The sequence below is a fragment of the Gopherus flavomarginatus genome, chromosome 17, assembly GCF_025201925.1.
Source record: "Gopherus flavomarginatus isolate rGopFla2 chromosome 17, rGopFla2.mat.asm, whole genome shotgun sequence".
NCBI classification, from domain to species: Eukaryota; Metazoa; Chordata; order Testudines; family Testudinidae; genus Gopherus; species Gopherus flavomarginatus.
Window position 1 is genome coordinate 18,773,358 of NC_066633.1, and position 26,146 is coordinate 18,799,503.

At 47.1% G+C, this 26,146-nt stretch overlaps 1 protein-coding gene across 11 annotated transcripts in view; it reads right to left on the reverse strand.

The window, feature by feature from the left end:
* The window catches only part of CACNA1B (calcium voltage-gated channel subunit alpha1 B), a 530,102-nt gene that overhangs the window by 304,122 nt on the left and 199,834 nt on the right, over window positions 1-26,146 (reverse strand). For all 11 annotated transcript variants that reach the window (XM_050926295.1, XM_050926292.1, XM_050926289.1 and 8 more), the window contains exons 4-6: window positions 17,459-17,550; window positions 13,310-13,462; window positions 8,175-8,362 (exon numbers count right to left, since the gene is read on the reverse strand). In XM_050926295.1, the coding sequence (XP_050782252.1) occupies window positions 8,175-8,362; window positions 13,310-13,462; window positions 17,459-17,550 (433 nt within the window). The remainder of the gene's footprint in view (window positions 1-8,174; window positions 8,363-13,309; window positions 13,463-17,458; window positions 17,551-26,146) is intronic.

The following is a 26,146-nucleotide window of genomic DNA, read 5'->3' on the forward strand; positions in this document are numbered from 1 at the left end:
ATCCTCCTTTGGTTTCCTTCTGGGCTCTCAGAATAATCCACTTATAGCAAAACAATATCCTCTTCTGTCTTGGGGAGTAATTTATTCAACCTAGTTCAGCTCCCCGAAGTGAGGTCCTTCTCACCCACCCCCCTAGGTTCAGGGTTTCATAGCCCTTCTTCTGGGGCTGAGAGAGTCCTGACCTTCTCCGCCAGCCCACAAACTAACCCTTCAAGGTTTCACAGCCCTCCTTCTGGGAACCATGGGCTAGCCGACTTCCTCCTCCTTGATAGGGCTTGGAGCATCCTTTTGAGATTCTCCCACTCAGTCATCTCACCACCATCATAATCCTCTTCAGGTGGATCTAATAACCTCGAACCTTTATCTGGGCCAGCTGAAAGAGAGGGGGGGAACTTTGCCCTGACACTCGACAAGGCTCCTTGTCCCAGTCCCTTAAAGGAACAGTGGTTTTGGTTTCGCCCTCACCTTCCCTCTGCCAGACAAACTATAACCCAGGACTGCTTCACTTCCTTCCCTGGATACATGGAACTAGATAACTGGCGTCTCAAACTACCACCCGTCTGGCCTTATAGGGTCAGTATCCCATTACAATCCCCCTTTTACAGATGGGGAAACCAAGGCAGAGATAAAAGAGTTTGCCCCAAGACACACAATTATTTGGGAGCAGAACCCAGCGCCCCTGCTGTGTACTCACTCCTCTATGCTACGCTTCAATAGAAATTAAACCTCAGTCCACAGGATCAAATTTAGGTCCCCCGCAACTCACTTTCCATAGAAGAGACCTTGAAAAGCAAGGCCTTGTCCTCCCTGCATACTGTCTCCTGTGCTGCCCCTCATACTTGGAAGGAGCTCCCTCTAAACATGTGCACTCCCTGTAAACACTGACACAACTCACTCATTCTCCTTAAAACTTTTCTTCATTGTGGTTCCAACAGAAAGCTTGACAACAGTGAGGCTGCTGGTGCGGCAAGATCACTGTCCATCATGCTGACCAATATTGTCTCAAAATGTTCCCTCGTGGTCCTCCCGATCTGCCTCCCTGTATCCACCCCACTGTCTTGTCTTATTCTTACACTGTAAACTCTTTGGGCAGGGGCCATCTTCTTAGCTGGCATTTGTACAGGACCTAGCTCAGTGGGGTCCGTTGGCCGTGACTAGGACTCCTGGGTGCTACACTGGGTAATAATTTTATTCTAAAGATTCTATGGAACATTTAGCAAGAATAGAAGTTTGCTCTGATGTCCTTGGCCAAAACTCCCCATCCCTCATTGTTTGCTGGTTGGTTTCCAATCCCCACCCCACAGGAGGCTGTACTTCAGCGGTGCTGTATGGCGTGCACCCGTATATAATTTGTAAAGCACTTCAGGATGAAAGGAGCCATGTAAATTATTATAAACACTTCTTGGCAGTTATCTTAATCCACTTGAGCAATCATTTAGCCAAGCTATACATATTAAGTTCTTTTAATCTTCAGTCCCTCCAGCCTCTTAATTCTTGTTCTCCAAGCTTCCTCCAATGTAATGATGTGTATCTAGTATCAAGGTGCCCAGAACAGTAGGCAGTATTCTACTGGGAGATACAGTCACATCTGTGCTGTACAGAGAAAAGCTATGACTTCCAGAGTCCAGGGAACAATGTTATTTTGTATTTCAGCAGGCTACTCTCACAGTAAGGATGAGTAAAGGTTTCAGAATCTGGCCATATGTTCTGGCCACAGGAATCTCTGTGGTCCCATCTGTACTCTATTTTCTTCCCACAATTGTTCTCAACCTTCTATCTAATGTGACCCTGTGCTACAACAGAGAAAAGTTTCAGGTCCATCTTCTCAATGAGCCACAAAGAAAAGGCGGCGGGCTGTGACAAAGGAAACTGGTTCCCGAGTCCATGTTGAGAACACATGTTCTGCCACGATGGGGAAAATGGTTACGGCATGTTAGTCTTCCAACACATTTAAAACAGTGTAATGGTAGTGTAGATGGGCTCAGTCTATGCTTTAATCATGTTCTCAGATTATGCTGAGGCCCTGGGGTTCTCTCAGTACGAGAGAATTTTGGCACTGCTCTTTGCGGGAGAAAAGATGGTTCCCTGTCATTAGCACAAGACAAAGGGACTGTTTCTAAATCATCGGTTGCTCTCTAAACTCACAGCAGCTTTCTGGCTGGGTGCAGGTCACAGCTGGTGAGCCTACAGTATGCAGAAGGGCTTGTTTGGAGCGATTACTCTGCTGTTATTGTGCTCCTGTTTCAGAAATGAGCTTCCCTCAGCTTATTCTTAAAGCATTTTACCTGATTGATGCTTTAATCTCTTTGCCTCAAGCATAAATCACTTTCCACATAAAGTCTTGCTAGAAAGCTTTCATTGACTCCAATTAAAGGGAAACTCCCATAAAAGCATAACTGGCAGATGAGTGAGGCAAAGAGGGATGGACATTTTTGCAGTCCATGAAAACCTGAGATCCACCTCCTTGCCTTTATAACTCCTCCATTTATCATCATGGAGAGGGGTTTAAGGATTTCCAAGACAGTCTTATCTATCACGAAGCCCTGCCTTCTGCCTGCTGCGTTACTCCCGAATAACCTGTGGGAGGGTCATGTCCGTATCAGATGTGAAGTCAGCACAATCCTTCAGAAACACTTACACAGTCCACAGAATGATCGCTGCTACTAAAAAGACCCTTTGTGAAAGAGCTGAGCCCAACTGGCAAACCAGACCCAAAGTGCCCTCCTTGGCTGGCGAAGTTTGTGCCTGGATTTGATCTCTGCAGGTCAGCTATCTCCAGAACAGGAAGAATCAGATCCAACCCCCGTCCCCTCCCCCGCAAACTTTGGGGAACTTCAGGTCCAAATCCCAATGCTACAGCTCAGGCCCATCTTCACAATGGGCTGAATCACAGCACTAAGGCTAAACAGGCCAGAGCTCTGGGGTTTAGTTGCCAGCCTAGACCTGAGCTCTAGGGCTTGGGCTCTGACAACAGGACCACTCAGGATTGGTTATTTCCATCAACCCAAAGTTGCTTTTGGGGGGAAACCACTCCTATTCCCTGGTGCCGTTAATGAGGAACTGGCTAAGCAGCTACGATGCGAGCTCTGCTCTTCTGAGTTTATGAGTGACCCTAACAATGACTTACATAGGGAAAAAGCAGCACCTCCTTCCACTGCTCTCATGGTAGAGCGCAGCAGCAGCGCTGGTGGTAGCAGAGAAATATGAACAGCGACAGAGTGCTATTGATCCAAAGCAATCAAACCATCAATCGGCTCGTTTTTCAGGAGGAAATGGCCTCCAAGCTCATTGCAACCTCAACTTCCACATAACGGCCTTGGGCCCCAGACTGCCCAGCAGGATAACCCACTTTCAGTCCCTAGGATGGACCCCACTCCATGGTAGCCCATTTTAACAGTGGAAAGTGAGAGGAAAAGTAAACGGCCTTCCCAGCCCAAGTAAAACCAACATCTAGCAGCAGCTGGATAGTGTTCACTCAAAGGCAGCATGCTGGGAACTGGGAGATGACCTTTTCACTGGCTCCTGGGCAGTTGACGGCATGAGAAATCTCAGCCCTGACTTCTTACAAAAGCATACTCCTACTTGTACCTCCCTGGAGGCTCATCTCAGGATCTTACAGCACTTTGCAAATATTAATTAAGCATCACAACAAAAAGTGGATCCACGATTTTGCCAAGGTGAAAGACCTGCATCCAGGGGCTGGCAAGTTCACCTGGGGAAAGCAGAACAGACCAGAGGGTCGGTCTCCTATCAGGACATGCTCCACCCTTTTAAAGTCCTAATCCACCCTCACCTGTCCCTGCCCAGAAACCTTCTCCTCCCTGGCAGAATGCCCCAAGAGCAAACTCCTTAACCAACAACCAGGCCCTCAATGAGTTCCAGGGGAGAAGAGAAGAGAGGGGGAGACTAGGCTCTGCAAGGTAGAAGCCACATCTTACTCTGCTTTGTAAAGTGTTGGATAGATTATGGAGCTATGTACTGCAAACAAACCAGAGAAAATATCCAGGCTTCTCCTATTTTGCACATTAGGCACATGGGCAGGGAAGACTGGGTCACAATATGGGGCTGGCAGTCCAAAGACATGGCTTCAGTCCCTGAGCTTGGACTCTGCCTTAGAGGTAGCTGTAGTCTAATGTACTGAGCATGGGGCAATGAGTCAGCATGATCTAGATTCTGCTATTGAGTCATCTTGGGCAACTCATTTTCTCGCTCTATACTTCATTTTCCCTCCTCTATCTAGTGAGGCTCACGCCCTTTGCACCCTCCCTTTGTAACGTGCTTGTAGAGCGATGGATAGAAAATGCAGTGTCCTTCTGGCTCACTTCCACACTCTAGACTCAGCCAGCACAGGCAGCAAAGTCTACAGAATAGCTGGCACACAGCTGGGTTGGTTGGAGCTGCAGGCTTTGATGGGCTGGGTACTCTCTGTTGTGCACAGTCTGATAGTTGCATCAGTGCACATTTGCTCTGATAAGCTTACAGTCGCTGTTGTATGTTTCTAAATGATATGCATAGGTACAGGGGGAAACAAGAGGAAAACTACGCCATTACAAAAACAAGGAAGGAGACCTGTGGCACCCGAAAAAGTGGGGGTTTTACCCACAAAAGCTTATGCCCAAATAAATCTGTTCGTCTTTTAAGGTGCCACCAGACTCCTCATTGTATTCGTGGATACAGACTAATCCGGCTAGCCCTCTGATACTAAGCAATTACAAAACAACAAACCAGATGGATCTTCCCTTCTCTTCTCTCTTCTCCTCCCTTTTCACTCTGCTGCTACCCTGTGAACAGCACAGCTCACTAGTAAGTGATAGGAGTGCACCATCAGAGGGATATGGGGATGAAGCTGGCAGAGGGACGGGTACAGTAACTCCTCACTTAATGTTGTATTTATGTTCCTGAAAAATGCAACTTTAAGTGAAACAATGTTAAACGAATCCAATTTTCCCATAAGATTTAATGTAAATGCGGGAGGTTAGGTTCCAAGGAAATTTTTAGGAGGCAGACAAAAGGCATTATATACTGGACAGTACTGTACTGTGGTTGGGAAGTGCCCCTGGCTTACCCAACACAGGCACAGCCCGCTGCAGGCAAGGATGCTAGGAAACACCTTTGCTGCAGCAGCGGCCGCTTCCCTGGAGAAGAACAGGCTTGTACTTTGCTGGGAATTCTCCAGGCCCGCCTCTTCCTGTCCCCTCTCCACTCCAGGCCCACCTCTTCCCACCCCCACTCCACCTCCTCTCTGGAGCATGCCACATCCCTCTCGCCCCAAGGTCCTAAGCACTGCTAAGCAGCTGTTTGGCGGCACGTAGGACTTTCTGGGATGGAGGGGGAGGAGCGGAGATGCAGCGCTGTCCCGCTCCTGCCCCGCCTTCCCAGAAAGTCCTATGCGTGACGTGCTGGGAGGGAGGGGGAGAAGCCCTGCATCTCCACGCCTCCCCCTCCCTCCCAGAAAATCCTAAACACCGCTAAACAGCTGTTTGGTGGCACTTAGGATTTTCTGGGAGGGAAGAGGAGGAGTGGAGATGCTGCATGTCCCTGCTCTTCCTCCTCCCTCCCAGAAAGTCCTAAGCACCGCCCAACAGCGGGGGAAGTGCTGGGAGGAGGCAGAGAAGCGGAACTTGTGCAATGCTCCCTTGTAAAGTCGCTGCTCTTCCACAGAATCTTACAAGCAGGCAGCCAAAAGTTGTTATAAGGGAGCACTGCACAACTTTAAATGAGCATGTTCCCTAACTGAGCAGGGACGTAACATTGAAACAACATTAAGCATGACGACATTAAATGAGGAGTTACTGTAATATGGAAACCAATAGACCGGGTTACCATCTATCTAACTCTGCTTTAGTTGAATCTAAATGGCGAGGTGACTCTTTGGCCATGATTCTCAATGGTACTTAGTCACATGCACAGAGTTAAGCATGTGAGCATTCCTGCTGAAGTCAAAGGAGTATTGGATACTATGGTGACAGGCACATGCTTAACGTTATACACATGCTCATTGGCTTAAAGTTACACACATGCTTAATAACCTTCCTGAATTGGGGCTTCTAATATCATGGAAACAGGCACATCAGAAATAGGATAGAATTGTTGGAAAGAAAAACAATCCTCCATTTTTGAACTGTCCATGGTTGCATTTGTGCTCCCACAGGAATGACAGCCTCACAGCCTATGAAACATTGTCCTCAGCCATTCACGAGCCTCCCACTTGTAGGTGATGGGAAATCCACCTGACATCTAAGGCTTAACCAGGGATAAGCGGCTGGGGCTTACCGCTCCACAGATAAGATCTGCAGAGTCCAAATCATGTTTGCACAGCTAATCCTTGCTGCCCCAGATCAATGTATCGGTTTCCAATTAGGTAAATGGTACTGCAATAACTTCAAAGCAACCCTAAATCATTTCCAAGAGCCAGCTCTGCTCCCTGCATGCTAGACAAAGGGCAGGCTGGAGGAAGATGATCTAATATGCCATTTATTGATTAATCAGTCAAAACCAGGACTCTAATGGGCTTTTCGCATGATTGTTGATTGTGGAGAGAAGAGAAAGGGTCAGTGAATGGGTCTGGGGGGACTGGTTGTGTGATGAAAGCAGCAGGGAGTGGAGGAGGGAACACAGCTGGGAAATGAGGCCTTCCCTCCACCTCGCGGTTGCAGACTTCTGCGACCAATCTAAATGGGCCAGCGATTGTCAAGAAATGAAGACTTGTGCAATGAAGAGAGAAGGGAATAAATGGGATGTATTGGCTTCCACTAAAGCAGAATTGCACCTTACAGCTCACTGTGCTTGCTGCTAACCATGGTGTCCTGCTGTTATAGAAATATCCAGAGGGAAAGGGTCCCGTAGCCCAGAATTCAATGGGTTTTAAAACACTGAGCACAACTAAAGTCTTCTCATAGGTCACAGGCTGTGCCCCTTCCAATAATGCTCAGTAAATGCAATCGTCTGACTCTTTTCCTTATGTCTAAATTACATTCCGCAATAAGCAATAAAGCCCATTAGACCTGTAAAGCAGGAGGTTACAGCACTTCTGGAGTGGTTCTAAGTCACATCGCTTTTGGCCTCGTGCTTTATAGCATTACTCAAGGCACCCTATAAACGTCTCCCTGCCCTGAAGCATGCTGCTGCATTGGCTATTATCACACAAACCCCTCATTTAAGTACAAAACATTTTGGTGTCACTGGCACTCATGAGTGTGTTCTACAAACAGCGGGTTCTACTCCCTTGTGCAGAGTGCAGTCACTTACATGGCACAAAGAGGGTGCAAAACCGCTGGAAAATACTCACCGATCTAAACTGGAGCCTTTTGGACCCACTTTGCACACATGTAAATGACTAAGCAAAGTGCAAGGCAATGAAGATTCAGACCCAACAGACCACATTCATCCTGGGTGCAGCTCTGCCCCAGTCAGTGGAGATACGGCAGGTAAGAATGCAGCTTGCAAAACGCTTCCCGAATAACCCAAACCAGCACTCCATTTGAGACCATCATCTCCCCATGTTCCTTCAAGCACGTTACAATACACAGCACTAGGTGTGAACCTAGGCTGTAGGGAAAGCCCTTAGATACAAGAGGCGAATGTGAAGGAGTCACTGATTGTGCCACTTCTATTCGGCCTTTGATGAAATATATTCTATAAGAAATAGTGAGGATGGACTCAACGCTTGGAATTCCTACAACAGGATAAATCCATTTGGTATGAAACTGCATCGGTATCTTGCAAAGTAACCTGATGACATTTTGGCATGGTATCATCACGCTGCATCAAAAGTCACTACATAGGTATGCAGATACAAGGAATGCTGCCTCAAAGTGCCATCTCTCTAGACTGCAATAATGATTTGTGGGACCCGTAAAGGATTATAAGGCATCAAGGAATGTCCTACAAAGCACAATGCTCGCAGGCCACAGGCCTGCCTTAAGAAAACTGAGACAGTCCCAAAAAAGCCTGGGCTGGGGGCAATTGATGGAAAAACACCAACCAGCTGATGTGTTTTGCAGTTCAAGGCAGAATTTGAATCCTATCACAGTAAGAATGAACCACTGACATGTTTCTCCTCATTTTGTTCTCCATACTGGGAATCTGTGTGACGCCTGCCCCCGCAGTGGAATAGAAAAACGCAATTCACACATCGCCCGGAGAACTCTATGGATATTGTCTGTGATACTCACATTGTAGAGGATGTCAGTCCAGCCCTCCATGGTGATGCACTGGAAGACAGTTAGCACAGCGAACAGAATATTGTCAAAGTTGGTGATTCCATAGTTGGGGCCTGGCCAGTATTTCCTGCATGTGGTTCCATTCTCACATTGCCTGGCCGGGGGATCCTCTCCACAAGGAAAATCTCCCACCTCCTCACCTACAGAGACAAGAGGGGTAGGGGGAGCGAAACACAGTTACTGATCAAAATATATCACATATTCACTGAAAATCACACACTAATGCGTGGGCCTGTCTTAGACTTTTGCCTGGTTTTCATCAAAACAAAAAGCGTCTTTTCCATAAACTCAGAACAGCCCACTGTGCCATATCACTAATGCTGTGTCGAGGTGAGCCATGACATTTCCACTCATACACCATGAGCTCACCAGCTTTCTGAATTACTGCTCTTTGCTTCTTGGTTTCCATAAGGATCCCAAGTGACTGTTTCATTTGGGGACTAGGAACAAGGCCATGCCTGAATCCCCCTAACTCCCCAGATCCCCAGCCCTACTACTGTTGCAGGGACGCTGCTCCTTGAGGAGGTTCATATTTCCACCCTGAAGTCAATGCTCAGAGCAAATGGACCTGAGCTTGTTAATGCACCTCTTCTGAGATTAGGCATTTAGGTTTAAAAGGCTGGGTTGAATAGATTAGCGGGATGCTTTGCTTTCCCTGCACACAAGGGATTCCAGATCCAGGAAACCTCGCCCGCTGCCTTTTCAGAAATGCCATTGCTCCGTTTCCGATCGGAGGGAGCGAGTGAGGAGGGGAGGAGAGGGAACTGGGTAGAATCAATTTCTGTAATTCATCTGCAGATGAACACATTAATCACAGAGCAGAGAGCGGCGTGGCGCCCTTTAACAGAGACTTCTTCATATGCTGGTAAGGTGGAGGCTTTAAGGAGGCCGTAACCTTCATTCTGGAGCTGGCCCTGCTTCCCTCCTGTCGAGATGCCAGATACCATGACGTATGGTACTCACAAGCTTCTGGCTGGGCTCCCAGGTCCATACTTGAGTGCTACTTCAAGAGCAGTGCTAAGCTGGGTATCTTACATTACATGCCACACACAGGGCTCAGCCTTCCGCTTGGCCTAGAGATCTGTCAGTCATAACAACATCATCGTGATGTTGCTCACCAAGATGGCTCCCAAGTGACCATGGATGGGATTGTGGCTTTTTTTAAAAAAAAGAAGCTACAAACGTTAAACGGAAAAAACCCCAGCAACTACGTAACACTTTCCCTCCTTTGCCCCACACACCGAACCCGTCATGTCAGTGAGGAAAAGGCTGAGAATTCTAAGTGGCGCTCTGCCAAGGGCATAAAGAAGAATATTACGTGATGCTTAGACCAACACCTGGTCACTTGAACCTTCTGTTCCCTGGGCCCCCTGGTTCTCACCTCTCCCCATCTCCAATCTACTACAAAACACCACCACTCTAGCCATCTTCTTTAGCCAGGGCTCTTCCCTCCTCACGTTCACTCGTTGGCAGTCTCCTAGTGTAACCCACCAGTGTAGACATGCTACAGGTCTCCTTCCATTCCAATCCACCTAAGATGTGAGTTGTTACAGCTCCCCTTAAGGCCATGCTGGCTCTTTAGCCACTCATGATTTCCACTCTGGAGGTTCCCAGTTCAAGCCCCAGTGCATCAGCCCAGACGACGGCTGTCTCACTACCACCTCAGATCACCCTCCTCACCTGCGAGGCCCCAAACAGTCTGACTCCCGTCTTTGTCTCTGCTCCCATATCCTTGCAACTGTCTGTCATCTCACATCTCTCCAATTCCATCCGCTCATTCACCCTGGAGAGTTAGGGCCAGACTGTCCGCTGCCCTGACCCCATGCTGCCACTTGCACACCAGTCATTCCCAGGTGGATTCAGGAGTTTTTCACACTCCGTTTGCAATGGCATAAATGACTCCACACGGCATAAAGGAATGGAGAAACCGGCCCCTGAAACCTCAGCCCCATTTCTAATACGTGAGCTGCAGGGTAAGCTCGGGCAAGTTACTTCCCTTCTCTGTGCCTCTATTTCCCCAGCTAGAAAATGGGGGTAAAATAGGAACAATCCTAGCTGTTATCTAGCACTTCTCATCGGGAGATCCCCAAGCACCTTACCCAGAAGGTCAGTATCATTACTCCCATTGTAAGATGGGGAAACAGACACAAAGGGAAGTGATTTGCTGAGGTCAGCCAGTCACACACTGACAGAGCAGGGAACAAGAAATCATGTCTCCTGAGTCCCAGTCCAGTGCTCTAACCACCAGGGAACATTGCCTCCCATGCTGCTGCTCAGTGGCCTTGTGCGTGTGTTCGATGGAAGTGATTTCTGATCCCAGAACAGAACTGAAAGCCCCACATCATTCAGTGGCCAGGCAGCCTTTTTAAACCTATTTAAATAGCTACCCAGCTCACTGGGGGGGTTGTAAGGATCATTTAACTAATAGTCGTAAAGCTCTTTGAAAAGGCAAAGCTCTATAGAACTGCTAACGCTGCCATCTCCGCTTGGGAAAGATCTTCCACTCTCTGTCCAGCAATATTGTTGTTATTACCCATTTGAATTGTGGTCGCATCTCTGAGCCCTAGTCCTGGACCAGAACCCCACTGGGCTGTTGTACAAACACAGAACGAAAAGACAGGCAGCCCCTTCTTCCCCCCTACCCAAGAGCTGTTCATTTAGATAGCCCTCTTCCCCTTCTACAAATCCTTTCTTGAAACCCATTTCTTCCGGGAATCTTCTTGCTTTCCTCTGGAGTTAGCTCTTTGTAAATCCCTTTACCTGGACCATTGTGCCAGGTTTCGCTTACCTTACCCAGTAAGTGCCCAGGACAACAAAAGTCTCTCACTCTGGATTTGCAAAGCCCTGTGTCAATGTAAGATACTATTGTAACAGAGTTTTTACAGAATTGCCAAGGGCCTCCCAGCGCATTCGATGAGACACTCTTATTACGTTTCATATAAATCTAAATAAATAAATGCAACAGATGGTTAATGATAATCACTGAAAAGGTTTTTTGGATTGCAAGCTCCTTGGGGTAGGAACTCTTTCCCTGTGTGATTCCACATCATCTAATACAACTGGACACCATGTTAATGAAAAGATTAAAAACTGACGCACAGGGGAGGGGAGGAGAGAAGAATACGTTCTGCATTTTTCACAGTTAAATTGCACCTCAAGCAACTATTCTGATGTTGCACCTGCCCTTAGTTAAGGGTCTCTGGGAGTCCAGGCCCTACTCCTCTATTTTCTAGGGTTTATTACACAGCAGCAGGTAGACATGTGTCATTTTCACTGCAGGGTCCAATTTCCCATTTCCAGGCCGCAACGTTTCTTATGGCAATTGCCAGGATTTATCCTTATCCTTGATCTAGCCTTTTATTAACATGCTGTGAGGGCTTTCCCTCTCTCTAACCACAGGTGCTGCATTGCTGATCAGACTGCGTGTAATGGCAGGGCTGCCCTGGGGGACTATGGAGTCAGTGCAGCAGATGGGAAGGGTCAGCGTGTGGACACTTTTCACAGTGCTAGCTGTGGGCAAGCCGCCCGGACACAGGGTATGCTGTGCAGACTGTACACTCTGTAACAGAGCATCCTAAGGGCCCAGCCATATCACCCTTACAAGACACTGGTACTTAAACATCCCCAGCCATGCTCTGGCAGCATGCATCACACTCTTCCCAAACCCCATGCAAATGGTTCCCTAGCCACCTCCTTCGTAGGCCTCTCTGTTTCCTACACGACTGTGGTCATGCCATAGATTCCTCCTTCCTCTCATCTGCCATGGCCCCTCATTCTTTCTCCTCCTTCTCAGCTTCAGCCTGCTCGCACTCTACTCCCTCCTTCGTCTCTCTCTCAGCCGGGTTCTGAACCATCCCTCTGGCCCTTTCTTCCTCTCTGACTGATTTTTCCATCTGTCCCTGTCTCTCCTCATTCACAGGGACTTCAACCATCACATCGATGGTCAGTCATAGCTAGCGACCTTGTAGTTCCTCTTTCTCCCCAGCTCTGGACTGTCCCTCTCACTCACCTTCCCGGTCACGCCCTTGGCCTGCCCTTCTCAAAGCTCCATCCAGCTCTGACTTCCCTCTCTGTGAAGTCCTTCACCCTTGTGTCCTTCTCCCAGAATTTTCATTTGTCTCTCTCTCTGACTTCTCTGCTGCTCACCGTCTGTCCCAACCCGCACTTCATGCTATGGTGTTGTCTCTTACCCCAGAAACCTCTAGAGATCTCACAAACAAACAGCTAGACATCAGAACCCCAATCATCTTGAAATCAAAAGTCACTGCATCTAGCCAGCACCATGAGTGCCTGGTTGCCAGTTACAATGCAAAAGTGACACACACACAAACTGAGGGCCTGAGCTGCCTCTTACACATGCTGGTGTAAACTAGGAGTAAATCCATCCAAGCCAGTGGAGCTACAGCACTGTGAATGAGAGGAGAATCTATCTGGTTGCCAGTGCGCATATGTGCACCCAGGTGTTCTGTGGCACTGAGAGAAGGTGGGCCGGGAGGGAGAGAAGGAGTGGAAGGGGAAAAAAGAAAACAGAGCAGGATGAGAAACGCTAATATAGAAGGCTGTGGTTTAATCAGCTAGAAGAAAGCCAGAAAACACTGAGAGGAAAATAAGAATCAGAAAACTTAGTTGAATGGAGAAGAGAAATTGAAGAAGACTGAATGAACTTAGAGACAAACCTGGAAATTGTATCTATCATCAAATGTTACACACAAATTAGCCTGGAAAAAACAGAAACAGACTCAGTACACAACAGTTTAGGACAGGAAGTGAAGAGTTCTGGGCCAGTGAAGCTGCACAGACTTATACCAGCAGAAAACTGGGCCCACTACATCCAAGTCAAACTGCAGGGTGAATAAAGGAGACAGAAGGTAATTATGCCAGCTGGAATTTTGCCAGGATACCTCCAGGTCAAGGGGTCATCACTAGACAAGCACCTGGACTTTGGCTTTAAGTCACATCACAAAAAAACCCTGTGGAATTCAACTGTTCTTAGGTAGATCACTTCTCTGAGAGACGACACTAGGCCCTCAAACGGATAACGTGTGCCCTGCTGACTTACTGAGGGAACAGCAGCAGCTCACTCTCACCTGTTTCGTTTGAGAAGCAGGTTTTATGAAACTTCCCCATGTAGAACTCCAGCCCAATGATGGCGAACATCACAATAGCAAAGAAGAGAAGCAGCCCGATCTGGAGCAAGGGCACCATGGCCTTCATGATGGACTTGAGGACAACCTGCAAACCTGCAGGAAGCAAGGAAATTATTGTAGTCAGTGACTGAAGGAAAAGGAGGTTTTTTGGAGGGCAGGGGAGTTTGAATTGCTCTGGATTGGCAATGTCCTGCAATGACTCTTTCTTCTAGGTCATTGATTCAAAGCTCTCCTTGCTCAGTAAGGATTAAGGCTCTGAACCAGATCCCATCAAAATCTTCCAGTTAGCATCAGTGGGAGCCAGGCAAGGTCCTAAAAGCTGTTCAGTGGCTCATGTGAAACGTGTTGGTGGTCTCAAGCCAGTGCCCAGAGCATGGGTCCAAATACCCAAGAAAACGACTGCCACAATTGGCGTGAATTTAGCACTCTCGTTTCCCACAGAGGCCAAGGAGTCAGTGGGTCAGAGAGAGCATTGGGGCAAGTCATAGTCACTGGGCCAGGTGGGGAAAAGCGAGAATGCTTTACAGCATGGTAGGCAGCACACTCGCCGGGGAGGTGGGAGACCCATCCCATTGCCAAGTGTGCAAGTTTAAATGCCTGCTCTGCAGAGAGGGGAAATGAACCTGTGTCTCCCACATCCTCACTGAATGCTCTAACCTGGGGGCTAAAGCTTATAAAGGGAGCCAGCATCATCACCACCACTGCCTCCTCCTCCTGTCCCCTCCCCTGTCATTTTTAGGACTCCTTTCCTTTGCTTCTGACAGAAGCCTGGAAAATCAAAACAAAATTTTTGTGGGACCAAATGAAATGTTATCGATGTTATCGACATACGGAGACTTTTCAGTTTGGTTGAAACGATTCGGCAAACTCCACGCAAATTTGCAAATCATTTCAGTCAACCCCAAGCGCATTTTTCAGTGACTAAATGATTTGTCGGAAAAATTTTGCACTGCTTTAAGTGAGACCCAGTGTCACTACATCTAGCGTACCCATCTTGTGGCTAACCAGAGGCCTGCAATCTCTGGGGCTTCCAATCTTGGGTCTTTTCACCAGCACTCAAATTCAGTTTCAATTAAAAGAATGGAGAAAAGAGGAGAAGACAAAGAGACAAAAGGTGTCAGATAATTTTACGCTGATGTGCATAAGGAAAGCAATGCCCTGTTAATCACCTGTTTAAAGCTACCTTGGCTGTGAGGCCCACACTGGGGCAATGGGAATAAAGGATCATCCTTGTCCCCCTACCTTGTAAAACTTAAGTGAGGTCAACACAGATGTGCACAAAAAAAACACTTATCTGGGCTGGGAAAAAATGCAGACACATGGAGGGAGCTTATTAGGACAGCATACAGCACCTCTAAGGACTGTGTGTGTATTGCGGGGGGAAGAATTATAAAACGCTGAGGTGCCAAAGCAGCCTTTAAATTGTATAGCAGAGCTGCCTTAACTCTACCCAGGGCCAGCTCCAGGCATTAGCCCAGCAAGCAGCTGCTTGGGGCAGCCAATGGTGAGGGGCGGCACATCCGGGTCTTCGGCGGCGGGTCCCTCACTCCCTCTCAGAGCGAAGGACCAGCCGCCGAATTGCCGCCTAAGACTGAAGCGGCGACGGTAGAGGTGATCGCGACTTTTTTTTTTCTTTTTGCTGTTTGGGGTGGCAAAAACCCTGGAGCCGGCCCTGAATCTATGGCAGGGGTGGCCAACCTGAACCTGAGATGGAGCCAGAATTTACCAGTGTACATTGCCAAAGAGCCACGTTAATATATCAGCAGCCCCCCCGTACCAGCTCCCAGTGCCTCTCACCCACCAGCAGCCCTGCCGATCAGCACCTCCTCTTCCCACCCAGTCAGCTGTTTCGTGGAATGCAGGAGGCTGGGGGAGCGAGGGCACAGCAGGCTCAGGGGAGGGGCTGGGAAGGGGTAGAGTGGAGGCAGGGCCCATGGCAGAGTCAGGGGTTGAGCAGCAAGCACCCCCCCGCACATTGGAAAGTTGGTGCCTGTAGCTCCAGCCCCAGAGTCGGTGCCTGTACAAGGAGCCGCCTATTAACTTCTGAAGAGCCCATGTGCCTCCGGAGTCCCAGGCTGGCCCCCCCGATCTATGGTATTGCACTGGTCTATAGCTACGACTCTGCTCAAGGAGCGGAAGAGTTGTGGCTGGCTGGATTAAGTTGAATATCTGTTTTCATAAGGCATAAGTGCCCGTGAAACAAAACGTGGCAGTTTTCTCATATATAAGTACAAAATGGGAGATTCTCTCCCACCAGAGAATCAGTTTTAGAAAGTTGGCTGGGGCTCTAGAGTATTCCATGGAAGGCTGTAATGTTGTGGTTACAGTGAGGTGAAATTCGCCCCTACGCAGACAGCCAGCACACAGCCGCTGTGCCACGGAAGTCCCACTCACACTCTCAGAATAGGGTGTATGCTGGACATAAGTGGTGCATACTCCTTGTGCGGATCTCAGGGCCGCCCGGGGTGGGAAGGGCAAGTGGGGCAATTTGTCCCAGGCCCCAGAGGGGCCCCCACAAGTTTTTCAGGGCCCTGGAGCGGGGTCCTTCACTCACTCCGGCGCACCTGAAAAACTCTTGCAGGGCCCAGGCCCTCGGAGCTTCTTCCACTCTGGGTCTTCGGTGGCAATTCAGCGGCGGAGAGGTCCTTCCACTCTGGGACCCGCCACCAAAGTGAAGACCCCAGGCCCCCTGAATCCTCTGGGTGGCCCTGGCTGATCTCTCTGCTCAGGGATGCCTTTATGCAATGGAGAGGGTGAGTTGTTCTCCTTTAAGAAACTCTCGTATCTGTGATCTCACCCTCCCTGCAGTTCCTCTGTGGGATCATGGTTATTTTATTCAACTTGCTTTGGTTTTCCATATGAATTTCATGCTAGAGAAAGGTGCCGGATTTACAGCCCTGGGGAGTGGAAGCTGCTCTTCATCCACCCACAGCACGGGCAATGGCAGGACAATCCTTCCCCACACTGTCAATGCACCTCACGAGTGGGCTGGGAAGAAGGGTCAGTCATTGGGATGTAGGAGATGTGAGTTCCAGTCCCAGCTCTGATTTATCAAGTGATCTTAGACAAGTCATTTCAGCTTAGTTTCCCCTCCAATGCTTTATCCTGTCCATTTACACTCAAAAATCACTTGTTGGTTGGTGCTTAACAGATCAAGGGCACTTCCCTATGACTATTAATTTCAAATACAGATTAATAAATAAACGCCAGCTTGCCATGAGCCCTTTCCTTCTGGATGGGAAATGCCTGTGTAATCTGTGCTCCCAAAAGGACACTGCTGTCTCAAGTTTCCAGCACCAGAGGCAGGGAAGCTCATTCCTCATCAGCTCTGCACAGCCCCTGGCGTTTTGGCTGCAAGAAACCATCTCTGGGGCAGAGCTGAAACACCAGGCTGCTGTTTGAGAGGAGGAGAAGGACGCGAATGAGTTAATGTGGATGAACAGCTGAGCTTCATGACAGTGCATCCCATTTAAAAGGGAAACAATTTCCTCTCACTGCCTCATGCTGCATGGAAAATGCTTCAGTTCCAAATTCAGAAAGGGAAGAAATGAACAGACCTCACTAGGAGTCCCCTGTATTTCTACACCATCACCAGAGCATCTGGGCACTTCAAACTAACACAAAGTATCAGGTTGCCTATGGTGAAAACCTGATTATAGAGACTGTCCCTTTATCTGCCTTGCCCTTACCTGGTGTTACTTACGGGCCTGGTGTTAACTGCCTGGGCTCCAGCTAAAGATCTCCCTTGGAATTCTTGCACTGGGGTGCCAGGAGGTTGGCAAACTTGGCACGTGGCAGTGCTTGGAGTGCAGATCAAGCCCCAGAGTGAAGAAGTCTCAAGCACCAAATCTGTGAAGTACCAATCCTGGGGCCTAATATGGTAGCACTTTGCACTCCCTCTGCATAGGTGTAAATGCTGACATACGACACAGAGCAATGGAAAATCAGGTCCCAGGCATGGAAAGCCAGGGCACCCCAGTGCAACAGGAAGCAGAGGGAAGATTATATAGTCCAGAGGACACAGACCCCAAAGGCCGGGGGCCTTGCTAACAACAACAATGATGTTGCAATGGTTCTCATTATACTTACTTGGAATGCCTGACACCAACTTCAAAGGTCTCAATACTCGAACGGCTCGCAGGGTTCGTAGGTCAAAATCAGCCCCAGCGGTGGCTAGAATCCTGATTTAAGACACAAATAGGGGCGGGTGTGGGGAAAGGTGAGAAAGAGAGAGAAATTGAATTAAATGTGAGTTTTCCAAAATACAAATAAATGAAGCATGATAACAAATTCAGGCCACCTAGGACTTTATGGTAGTCATTACACTGCATTTGTAGCCAGTAAAAACAAACATACAATGCATATCTGCCTGCTCTTGAGTCACATATCCCTACTACTCGAGCTAAAGGAAAATCTCCATTAGCTCTCTGCAATATAGAAGCTATGACACACAGTTGAGCAGTTCTGATTCCATCCCGTAAAGAGGAGTGCCCCTTGGACACAGACACACAAATACCAGTGCATTTACATAATGCAAGCTTTGCTTTTTTTTTTTTATGGTTTTTTCTTTCTGTTTTACCTGATTTTGATGTTTTCCATTTAATCTTGAACAATTTTACCTCCTTCAGTTACATGAGTTCAAAATTATTAACTTAGACTTCTGGAGTCACCTGCCTTGCTCTTTAGGAGATTGCTGAGTCACCCCCACAAGATCCTGGATGTGGTGAGGAATTCACATAGAACCTTGAATTTTGAAAATTTCCAAGTATGAAAAATTTCAGCCACCTCTATAATTGGTTCAAAAATCGAGAAGCTGGAGGAATTAAGAAAAAAAATTCTAACTTTTCTCACTCATTCCCCATCCCACCAAAAAAAACCCTCCAAATTCAGAATGTTGATGACATTTCGAAATTTGCTCAGGCCTCACAGTTGGGGTCATATTTTCAAGAGCTCATCTCCTATCGTGCACCTAGTATGAAATGTGCATCTAATAGGGCTCTTTTGAAAACTGGCCCCCAGTGTCCAGAAATCTGTAGGTCAATTACATCTTTGGCTGATGGTCTCCATCTCTACCTACTGCATCAACTCCAGATGGAAACAACTACAGAGTTGGTTGAAATTTTTCAAATTCTGAAACTTCAATTCAATTTCAAAATTCAGGGAGAGGAGAAAACAGTCCAAGAAAATGTCATTATCCTCCTTTTTCCCTACCCAAGGTCTTATGTGGGAACGGGGAAGTTGGCCAGACTCCAAGTAAAGAAAGATGGCTCCTTCTTCCATTTCCAGTGAGATGATAGGGGAACACATCCCTCCATCACACCATAAATTATCCCCTAACAAGGCTATAGTGTGAGACGCTTTATTAAAGACTCCATAATGCTGATGATTTCTTTGAACTAAAGCAGTTCCTGTTGGGTTTACTTTGTGTGTGTGTAAATGTAAGTTTGGTTCTACTTTAGAAAAAGGAAATCAACAAGAAAAAAAAAAAGTAAAATCTCCCTGAGAGAGCATGATGTGGGCATCTACCCTGTAACAGTCTGCAATAACTCTGAGAACAAAATGGTTGCCATCTTGGCAGGCAGACAGTTCATAGACACTAGAAGGCATCATCCACAGACAACGAAAAGACATCACAGTTTCAGGCTATCCTGAGTGCACCGCATTTCACTCCAGCACCAAGGGAAGAAAAGAGGGCATAGGATCCAAAAGGCATCAGGAATGCAATCTTCCCTGAGCAAGACAATTGGAAGTCCTGGTTGCCAGCCAACTTAGACACTCAATGCCCCCTCAATGACAAGAGCAATTATTGCAGCTCTTCCTTTGGTGTTTCAACAACGAAAATGTTAAGATCTGGGGAAGGAAGATCCTCTGTAACACATGTCCACTGCAGAAAACAGCTCAGAAGGGGAAAGCACCTCACCAACTCCCTCTTGATCACTCCCTTAAAGTCATTGTAAGCAACATCCGTTAATTTTTGATAGGATTGTTGTGAGGCTACTTTAACAGAGGGAACAAAAGGAAGGTATGGATGAACTAGCCCGGCCAATGGAGTCTGTAAGAGCCAATGTTACACAGACCCAACCATTTTTAGCCATTCTTGCTTCCTGCCCATGCAGCCATCACGTCTGTCATTGTCCCCTTCCCAGACGGAAAAAATATCCCCGTGCACAGAGGTCAGTAAAGCAGCCCGGCCCAACATCATGCAGATGTGTTCATGCACTGCCCTTCGCCACTGGAGAGCTGGGTTCAAATCCTGTCTTAGGAAAGCAATTAAGGGGCGGGAAATTCTTGACAATACAACTCTCTACCTAGTGATCTACTATTAAAGGGACTCAAAGCTAGGCTCAAGCAGGAGAGGTTCCTATGCAACCAAAGCGCTGATGAGACAGCCCAGGATGTTATTTCCATCACCCCTCGTCTATGATTCTGTTGAAACTGAGGCTCATTTTAGTCCGTGCCCAGATCACAAACCCGCTAAGCAATGCAGCACAATTTACACTCCATCCAAAGGACTTGGCTAGCAGAGGTTGTCACAAGTAGCATTAAGACGTATCACCACAGCTGTGAGAGATTCCAGTGGTTGTAATAGCATAGTGGATGCTTTAGGTCAGGGGAAAGCCATACAGAAGTCTGGGACAGGAATAATCAAGGGTCTGGAAGACCAGGAAGGGCCTTGTCTACACCAGAAAGGGTTTGCTGGTATGGGTAGATCAGCAAACCCTCCTAGTGTAGATGCAGCTGATACAGGCAAAAGAGTGCTTTTTACTTGTATAGCTCATACAAGTTCCCCAATGAAATAAGCTAAACCAACACAAGGACTTTTCTGCTGTGTAACTGCCTACAGTGGGGCTTTTGCTGGCAGAAGTATGTCAGCAACATCACACCCCTGCTAGACAAAGCGATGCCTGCAGAAGTTTTCAGTGTAGCCCCAGCATGCAATACATTGGGGAGCCCAGGACTCGAGGAGCAGGAGATGCTAAAGTCAGGATCTGAGTCCCTGGGCAAAGCAGGGTGAGAGCCCCGTCCAGGCATAGCAGGGGCTGAATGAAGGGAGCTGGGGCACCAACCCACGTTACAGCTGTCTCTAGCCACTGTGATTAGCACTACATCTTCCCAACGAACTGGAGCAACCAGAGAACACATTGTGAGTGACTGTCATCCGAGCCCAAGCTACTGAACATACACCTCTACCTCGATAGAACGCTGTCCTTGGGAGCCAAAAAAATCTTACCGCATTATAGGTGAAACCGCGTTATATTGAACTTGCTTTGATCCGCTGGAGTGCACAGCCCCAGCCGACAGAGCACTGCTTTACCGCGTTATATCCAAATTCATGTTATATTGGGTGGCGTTATATCAAGGTAGCGGTGTAATTTAAACCAGGGGTCAGCAACCTTTCAGAAGTGCTATGCCGAGTCTTCATTTATTCACTCTGATTTAAGGTTTCGTGTGCCAGTCATACATTTTAACATTTTTAGAAGGTCTCTTTCTATAAGTCTATAATATATAACTAAACTATTGTTGTATGTAAAGTAAATAAGGTTTTTAAAATACTTAAGAAGCTTCATTTAAAATGAAATTAAAATGCAGAGCCCCCCGGACCGGTGGCCAGGACCTAGGCAGTGTGAGTGCCACTGAAAATCAGCTCGGGTGCTGCCTTTGGCACGTGTGCCATAGGTTGCCTACCCCTGGTTTAACCCAATAGCTACCACATTCAGAAGCATCGAATTTGAAGCTTTCCTGCTCACACTGCCATTCTCCTTCGTCCCCCCTAGGGTGACCAGACAGCATATGTGAAAAATCAGGACAGGGGGTGGAGGGTAATAGGATCCTATATATGAAAAAGACCCAAAAATCGGGACGGTCCCTATAAAATCGGGACATCTGGTCACCCTACTCCCCTCTCCCCTACCGTGCCAGTGCTCATGCATCAAACCTTTGCAGCATGACAGCGCCATACACTTCACACCTTAACCATCTGCCTTGGCTGCGCCTGCCGAAGGTGCACACGGCCTCCAGTGGCTTTTACGTGGATTCACGGCGTCCTGACCCAGACCCTTTCCTGTCTGCTACAGGCTGAGAGGAGCAGCCCTTGTGCTCTCACAGTTTGCTTTCAAACTTGTTGGAGAGAGACTGGGAGCGAACACAGGAGAGAGCCGATTAGTACCGTGGCACCAGTGAGTGCCCCAGTGACAGCGCCGGCTGTCTCGCTGCTCAGAGGCGCCTCTTCACTCCCCCGCCGTGTTCTTAAAAGGTTTGAAGTGAATAAAATCTCCCTGCTTTGTGGCTACCCCCGCTCCCTGCACCCTCTTTAATCAAGGATCTCCGCCACTCGCCTACCCTGTGTTGTTAATAACCGTTTGCCCTACCCCAGTGTGTGACAATACAATTCCTGTAAGGCACTTCTCCAAATATTCTGCACTTATGCCATTTCTCCCACATCATTGCATGACAATATACAGCTCTGCCACTGTGCTGTTTTGCAGTTCTACATGGAGAATAATACCAATCCCCAGTGAAGGGAAGGATGTAATTAACTGAAGGCTTCTGCTAACTTTATAAAATTCACATAAGGGCTGTCCTTCTCTCTCCCCCCACACCCCATTCCCTGAACTCAAGCTGTAAACCCTCAGAACCCTTTGTGGGCTGTGCTGGAGCAAGAAGGATTATTAAAAATGGGGGAGAAAGGGAGAGATCAAACAAGCCAAGATGACAAGCCTGATTTGAAAATCCTGCGGAAGCTTTCCTGTCTGCACGCGTAACAAGTGAGAACAAAGAGCCAGTAACTGAAGATCCGGAGCTGGAGGAGGAAATTGACAGTGAGAATAAAAATAAAGGGAAAGAAGTTTTTAAGAGGTGACTTAGCAACAAGGGAAGAAATTGGGGCTGTACCTTTTCATGCTCCTTGATGAGTTATAAGGACATCTTGATGATTTGTAGGTTTGGGGTGGGTGGTTTTCGGCTTATTTTTTACTTTAGAAATAGTAGGTCTTGACTTCCCTGCTGGAGGACTCTGTGGAGGACTGGGGAAGCAGTGGGATGATGAAAGCACAAGAGACTGAAAGCTGAGCAGTTGTGTCAGGAAGGGACTTTTACTCAAGTGTGATGATTAGAGACTGACAATGGAGCTACAGCACAAAGTCTTCCTAGAAAAACCTTGTTTTATTGTGAGGCATGTGTGGCAACAGATTTACCCCCATAGCTGTGTGCTGGCCTGCACGTTCCCCCTCACTGCGACTCCTGCAGAATATTGGAGCGTTTTGGAACTACCCGAGTAGATCAAGAACTGCTCAAGTCAAGAAAAATCCTTGGGATCCGCAATTATATCAGTCCATCTAATCCAATACCCTGTCTCCAACAGTGGCCTGCCAGCACCCAGCTGCTTCAGAGGAACATGCGACAGACCCATGCAGTAGGCAGTGATGGGACAACCTTCCCCCAGGAAAGGCTCCTCCCTCCCAACCTCAGTAGCCACAGGTTGACTTATGCCCTGAGCATGAGGTCTGCATTCCTTCCAAAACTACTTTATTTTTAAAATATTTCCTATTGAATCCTGGATAGTCTTATTATCCATATAAATGTCTAATGCTCTTCAAAAATCCTGCTACACTCTTGACTGCAATAGCATCTTGTTGCAGTGAGTTCCGCTGTCTAATCGTGCATTGTGTGAGCAGGCTGAGTGAGAGACCAAAAACTCTTTTCTCATGAGCCAATGAAGACTTGTAACAAAGGTATCCAAAGATGAAAACATAGTGCTTTATTCCCCCACTGCCCAACAGCATTGCACTGTGTTATCCCGTTTCACCATCGCTTGGCTAAACTAAACTTCACATCTTACCTCCCTCCATTAAAGTGCTCTCTGGCCAATTTCTGTCTCCAGAGGCCAAGGCCCATTTATGAGAAATACGTGACATCTTCTGTTCCAATGGTCCCTGGGATAATATGTAAAAAAGCTTATTCCTCTGGTTATAAAATGATGCCAAGGGGAAAAAGGAAAAACTCAGGGTAAATAATTGTCTGTTTTCATTTCGGGGGGACTTAGTATTTTTACTGCACTAGTACAGCAAGAGACACATTGTCACCCGATGCCAGGGATTTCATGGAGACATGATCGTGAATCTTCTTATTGAAACGCTGATCAAAGACAGTCTCAAGAAAAGGCCAGAAAATGTATTCGAACTGAGCCTCTGGATCTGTAAAGCCTGAGGCGAGGAGAGTTGGAAAAAGCTAACCCTCTTCTTCAGAGCTGCTGCTATCTTACATTCATCCTGGCTTTACAGCCTTTTAGGAGATTTAGTTCATCTTTTCCATATGATCCCATGAGGACTGGATGAGAAAGGCTTTCTGCTCTCTCTCCATAGGTGGATGGAGGAGAGGAACGAGGGAATTAAACACGGGGAGACTTTCTGAGTTAAGTGCCAAGAATAATGATCCTAAATAAGCTTTCTGTGAATGCCTCTGCTTAAATGACACTGTGGGTCCTGCTTCAGCAGAGAATAATCATTGAAGCTCAGGGTTAGAGGAACACCAGACTGCAGATGATTTGGCATGTTTTTTCAGCCTAAACCCCAGGTGCCGTTGATAATGAGATAAGTTGCAATGGAGGGGACCAGGGAGAGATTGCCACATGAGAATTGTAACTAGAGTTGTGAGAAATTCAGCAGTCTCAGTCTAGAAGTGTGTGTGTGTGGAGGGGCAGGAGGGTCATGTCAAACTGCAGCTGAAACCACTGAGATGGAAAAATAACCACAGCATTGCCCCTCTTCTGAGCGCTGTCAGACGTCAGGGCCTTTCAGCTCAGTTTCCCGTTAGAAGAGAAATCAGTGGCATAGATGCTGGGTTTTTTGTTTTTTGTTTTTAACATAACTGGTTTATTTATGCTATATATACCACTCCTAGAACAGAGGTGAGCCCAAATGGTGTGTAGGAAAACTACTCTTTCAGCGACTGCAGCCCGATACCAGTATGCAGTTCCCAGGGAGCACCTTTGGCTCCAGAATTGACTCGAAGTAGAGAGATTAAGGCAGAGAGTCAGCACTCTTGATGCTTGCAACAGCTTCCCTCAGAAGAAACTCCATCACAAACCCAATCAAGAAGACAGCAGTTTTTCAAAGACTGTACGCTGCTCACACAATAAGAAAAATAACTTTTAAGATTATGTGCAATAGCCCCATGTGGCGACACCTGTCCTAATAAATACCAATAATCTCCATGCGGCATTTTCTTCTTGGTCTCAGATCTCTTTTCAAAGATAGGTATGGGTATTATCCCCATATTATGTATAGGACAAAGGAATATAGCGACTTGCCCAAGACCTTATAACAAAACAGTAGCAAAACCAAGTTTTGGACCAGATTTTCTAGACCCATACCAAGTCATCTAAGACCCAGAGACCTCCATCTCCTGGTTTGAGACTGAAATCATTGCAATATGACCGACTTCCACAATTCCTCTGCTACAACTGGTTGAATAGTATGTGTTTGGCACAAGCAGGCCACTTTGTTGGTCTATGACTCATTTGCAAGCCATGCCTGACTGCTGTCAGTTGTATTCGTTCTTCACAAGAACTGGTAGACTAGCTTAGATAACGAACCATTCATTGTATCTATTCGTGCTTCAACACCAGACTCACTCGGTGCCCCAAGCACCTTCACGTTTTCTCCCATGCTGCCCCTTCTGCTCGGAAAAGCTGTCTCGTGCATATCTGTAAAGTCACCACCCTGACCCTCCCTGGAACTCACCTCTGCCATAATACATACAGGACACTGAAACCTTACAGCAGCTAGGCAGATGGTAAATTGTGCTTACTGCTCCTGATGGGCTATGTGCATCATTAGTCAATTATTTTTGTCACCTTCTGTCCCTTACCCTGACCTGCTTGCTTGTTTCATCCACCAGTTATGTCTTGTCTTCTCCATTTAGACTGCAAGCTCTAAAGTAGGCACTGTCATTTATTGTATGTTGGTACACAGCTGAGCATAAAGGTATTACTGGTCACATGTAGGACTGGTTGAAATCTTTTCATTCCAAAACCAATTTTTAAATGAAAAAAACAGCCTGTTTTTAACATGAAAATGTTTCTCGCAACATTTTCCGATTTTTCTAGGAAGCTCTCCTCCACCCTGCCAAAAATATATAATCAATTTTTGCAAACTGGTTTGAGGTTTTTCATCAAACTCTATTAAAAAAAAATCAGCAAAAGTTGTAGGGAAAAAATATTTTTGTTCTTTTCCTAACCTTTTCATGGAAAGTATTTACAATTTTCCACCAGCTCTCATCACATGGCACTGCTTTCGCTCCCTGATTGGACAACTGAAACATTTCAACAAAATAGGGTGACCAGATAGCAAATGTGAAAAATCGGGATGGGGATGGGGTGTAATAGGCGCCTATATAAGAAAAAGACCTGAATATCGGGGCTGTCCCTATAAATTGGGACATCTGGTCACCCTAGAACAAAAGTATAGTGAGTAGCACCTTTCTGGTACAAGTTGATGAGACTTTCAGGGTTTGTGAATACCAGCAGCTGGCTGAATTTGAGTGTGATCAACAGTCTAGCCCCACAAATGGCAGAGTTTGGAATTAGAGACCTTTATTCGGAAACACAGACCAGCTCCAGTGTCTACCCCACACCATAAATCATTCTAAGCTCAGCCCCGTGGCAGCAGACTCCTAAACTGTTCATGTGCTGCATCTGAACTTTTCAGGGGAATCTGACCTTTTCGAGCAAGACCAAGCAACTGTCACTTGCTTTCTGGTTTATATATATTTATTTAT